Source organism: Chondrus crispus, genomic scaffold, assembly GCF_000350225.1.
Source record: "Chondrus crispus Stackhouse genomic scaffold, scaffold_132, whole genome shotgun sequence".
Lineage (NCBI taxonomy): Eukaryota > Rhodophyta > Florideophyceae > Gigartinales > Gigartinaceae > Chondrus > Chondrus crispus.
Genome location: NW_005178997.1, coordinates 11355 through 16184, shown reverse-complemented (window position 1 = coordinate 16184; position 4830 = coordinate 11355). Strand labels below are relative to the sequence as shown.

Here is a 4830-nt window from a genome sequence, read left to right as displayed (position 1 = left end):
TTTAAGGCGGAAATCCATAAGTTGGATAAAGCCATCCGGAGGAAGGTTCGCAAGAGACGCCGCGAGCTGCGAACCCGCCATCTGGACACGGTGAACGAAGGTCCACTGACCCACACGGTGGATGTCATGACTGCAATCAGGAAACTCCGCAACGACCCGCGGACAATAGAAGCGCTGGACCCGGACGTGTTTACTCAGTTTATCCAGTCCCTCCAACCCTTGCTGGATACTAGCCCTCGTCCCACGACCTTTGAGCTACCTCCTCACTTCGAGAACAAACTTCGGTTTGCAATTGTCCAGATGGCCCGCAACAAGGCCCCAGGTCCGGACTAGATCTCCGCCGAAATGCTCCAGCTGGACGTCCCTAGGGCGGCAAATTCCATTGCAGCCCTCTGGTCGCAGGTTGGCCAACTGGCCTACGTCCCCAAGCTCCTTCGATCGGGACTGGTCGTTCCGCTATTTAAAAAGGAGAAGCAAATGATCCTCTAAACTATAGACCGATCACGATTCTATCGGTCATCCGGAAGGCCATTTCCAAGGCAATTGGGTTGATCTTTATTGAAGCAAATAGCTTTCACTCTTGGCAACTCGGGTTCCTCTCTGGCTCTAACACGGAAACGGCTATCGCAATGGCAGCCAAATCCCTCCACAGTGGCTTTAACTGTGGTGCCGTCTTGGACCTCAAATCTGCATACGATTTGGTCCCTCGTGACCGCCTGCTACAGTTATGCAGAAAAAGATTGGATCCGACAATGCGTGCCATGATGCCATGATGCAAGCACTCCTACACCGAACGGCGATCAAAACACAGGGACAACTTGGCACAGTCACAGCCAATGTGGTCCTGGGCGTGCCTCAAGGGGACCCCGTTCAGTCCATGGCTCTTCAACATATTCCTAGACCCCCTCTTACTACAACTGAACGCATATGCGGAGACGCGGGTGATTGGGTTCGCAGACGATGTTCTAGGATTAACGCGATCATGGCCGGGTATGGTCCGACTGCTCACCACAGCGGACGCCTGGGCCGTAGCCAACGGCATGGAATGGAATGCTACAAAGAGCCTCGTGCTCTCTCAAGCCCCACCGCCAATACAACTCTGGATAAATGGTAAGCGTATGGAGCACCGCCCCACGGTCTCCTACCTCGGGGTGTCAATCTCCAACTCCGGGGTAACGCCCCATAGACTCCTCGAGCGGCTCCAAAACGCTCACTGGGCCGCTCACAAGATGATCCGGGAAACAAGAACGGTCTCTCTAACGTACCTTCAGAAGAGGACCTTGGCCCAAACATTCATCAACTCTCTGGTTACGTATGTGCTATATACACAACCGTTTACCAGGGAAGTGGACGACGCCGCTATGGCCCTGGAAAAGTTACTTATTACATGGATCCTGCGCGTCCGCACACAGGAAAGCTATCGCTTTGGAATTGGAAGAGCACTCCTCCAACTCCTGCGGCTTTGGACAATTCGCCAAGTCCAAGCTGTGAAGCTCCTACTCGCACTTATGGTTCAGGAACTTAGCAGAAATGTAGCCCCCGCCCGAACGAAAGTGCTCACGGCTCTTCTGCTACTACAGGAGCTACAAAAGAAAAATGGACTGAACCAGGCTGGTTCAGTTACTCAGGCTCTGGCACTTAGAAAACAATTCATTCAAGAACTTCTCAACAAAGACCTGAACGCGGTTCATGGAACAGGGAAACGGGAAGTACCCATAGCAGGGAACCACTCCCTGGTCCCCTTACTTTGGGCGAATCATTTGTCCAAGGCCGCGCAGCACATCGGGGTCCTTTGGTACATGAGTGCCTTGGTCCCAAATGCGCACACGCGCCCCTTCTTCAGCGAGATTAAGCGATACTTGGAAATGGCTAACTGGGACAGCTGCTGACTTCATACACGTGGACACGTGTATGGAATTGGTAGCAAGCAAATGGGCGGCTACTAAGTAGCTCTCTACTGTTTTCTTTCAACTTTCAGACGCAAAAAGACTTGGAATTGTTCGGAGAGACACTTCAGACACTTCGTAGGGGGCTCGGAGCCGTCTAATTACCCGGTATGGCCCTTGGTTTCCTCCTGATATAGAAGTACTGACAACTTGCGCCACGCGAAGGCGGACGAAATGCAAGTCAAACCAACTGGTGTGCACCAGCTGGCCGGAATTATGAGAACTTAGTCACAAAGCTTTAGTAGTTATCTTTAGACTCCTGTGGACTTTGTTGCCCCAAGAGGGGAAAGTGAGCCACGTAAATATGAAGGCTCAACTCGTTCCAAATCTGACACGTGTTAGAGCTGGATGGGATAGGACTTGGATGTGCAGTCCTGTGGTTGGTACCCCCGGGGCCAAGTTCGTACCTGGCCTATCGGGCCACGTTCGCCCGTTGCAGCAACAAGAGAAGCAGCAGATATCATCTGAGGGTGAATGGGGTGGGGGTGCGAAGGTGGAATGGCGATCTGTGCGCTGGGCTTTTCCGTACTGCTGAGGGTGCATACGCATTGCGATTGCATCATTCATATTTTATGTCATTTGCATTTCCGTGCCAGATCACAAAATACGACACACAATACTAATTCTGTGTCGTATTTTGTGATCTGGAATTTGTGTGTACAAAATTTATGTGCATTTGTGTTTTTCGTAGTCGCCCACTGTTCGCAGTTAAGAGCCCAGCACTATCTATCGTGTTTGTTGAAGCGAGCAGTATAAAGAAGATTTACCTTTACAGGGTTTGAAGGCACTCTCCGGGAATCTATATCTGCACAGGGTGACGCGAAAGCATGCCTTTGAAGAGCATCACGATTGAAGTTTCTGAGAGCAGAGAAACCGGCTTCGTATCTGATGTACTGTTTGAACTGGGTGCTCTTTCAGTGAGCATATCCGACCTCTATCAAGGGACGGGGGCCGAAGATCCGATATACAGCGAACAACCGCAGGGCACAGTGTCCTTGTCCGCGGCGAGAGGGCAGTCACTCTGGAGAAATGCGCGCATCACGGCGTTGTTTCCGCTGTGTTTTGATAGCGAAGCGCTACTGATGACGATTGGGACGGAGTTTGGGCTGGAGCAAACGCCGACGATGCGGCTCTACAGTGAGGTTTTCGATGATAAATCGCCAGCAGAGTGGGTTGCTCGGGTGCAATCGAGTTTCCAGCCGATTTGTCTAGGCGAATTAACGATTACGTTTCCATGGCACCCCAGAGAAGCAGGGGTTACGAACGTGGTACTAGACCCCGGGATGACGTTTGGAAGCGGGGAGCATGCGACGACGCAGCTATGTGCGCGGTGGGTGATGGAGAATGTGGGCAAAGGGATGGAAGTGCTTGATTTTGGGACTGGAAGCGGAGTGCTCGCGATTGTGGCGGCAGTGATGGAGGATGTGAGAGCGGTGGGGGTGGACTTGGACGCGGACGCAGTGCAGGTGGCGCGGGCGAACGCGGAGCGGAATGGGGTCGCGGACCGGGTGAGTCTCTACGAAAACGAGGACGAGCCGGAAGGGAGAGAGTACGACCTGGTGGTGGCTAATATCATGGCCGGGCCTCTGAAATCGTTGGCAGATCGGCTGGTGTCTAGACTGAAGCCGGGCGGGATGATTGGGCTTTCCGGGGTGCTTGTCGGGCAAGCGGAGGAGATGAGGGCGTGGTATGGGGAGAGAGGGATCTGGATTGAGAACGCAGCAGTGGACTGCGAGTGGGTGCTGTTGGTTGGGAGGAAGATGGGGAAGCGGTGAAAGGCTTGTTTTACGAGGGGCAGGGAGGGGAATGACGAAGGAGTGACGAGGGTGTGTGGGGCTGACAGGTTGAAATTTTAAGAGTTATGATGAGGGCTAACGAATGGCAAGGTCCTGTACGTAGTTCGCAAGGATGGGTGTCGGGGCAAAAGGTTTGGCTAGCGGCAAGGTGGAGGGGGGTGGCATGGGGGTAAAGTGTTTCGAAAGAGGCGGAAGCGAGATGGTGATGAGGCGAATGATGACGAGGGGGCGTGCGGGGAGGGCCGCGGATGCGTGCTCGAAAGGCGGGAAGCGCGGAGCGGGAAGCGGGAAGGGCGGAGATTGGGGGGAGGGGGGGGAGGGGGGGGGGAGGAATTGGGGAGAGGGATCGGGGCCTGACATCAGCACGCAGAGACGCCGACCGGGGGCCGTGCGTGGATGACGGTAGGGCGTTTTCCATTGGTCATGGAGGCGAGGTGTGATGGTGTGGCCCGGTGGAAGTGTAACAGGCCGGGGATACTGTACGCAGTGTGGACACGCACTGGTGGCCTGGGTGGTACCGTTCCCTTCGGTACAACGCGCGGCAGTGTAATGCAGGAGGAGTTACAGTGACGCGGATGAGTTTTTTATTCGAATTCGCATGGCCCCCGTCAATCATTATGAGTCGCGGCGGATAAACTCACTACTGTAGTACTGTACGGCTCCAAGACGCATCCATTCCGTTCCACGAGGCGCCCGTGGTGGAATGTCGTCGAGGCACACGTGTAAAAAAGTGCCATCGTGAGTCACGTCAGCGCGGGGAGAAATGGCGCTTACAGCGGGGCGGCGGCACGAAGCGAAAGGCGGGGCCCGCTGCGTGAAGGGCAAGGGCGAGCGGGCCGAGGGGCGAGCGCCTGGAGAATTCCGGAGACGTGTGTCGACAGGGCCGCGGAACGGGGTCGCCTCCGGTGGACCGCCTGTCCCGGCTGAGGTGTGCTCACGGGCGTGGCGTACATGGTGGCATTTCCGCGGCCTATGTGATTTCGGTAGCCTGCCCAATCGCACGCCGCCGCGCATTTTATTTCCGCAAAACTTCCCCACGCGCGCTCCAGCGCCCCCCCTCCCCTCCCGGTGCCACTGCTTTTTCAAAT

The 4830-nt window shown here is 55.1% G+C and overlaps 1 protein-coding gene across 1 annotated transcript; it reads left to right on the top strand.

Moving 5' to 3' along the window:
• Positions 1–2773: 2773 nt before the first annotated feature.
• On the top strand, positions 2774–3721 carry CHC_T00002256001 (hypothetical protein). The gene has a single exon (XM_005713209.1). It carries the CDS (start codon positions 2774–2776, stop codon positions 3719–3721), a length of 948 nt encoding a protein of 315 aa, XP_005713266.1.
• Positions 3722–4830: the final 1109 nt, after the last annotated feature.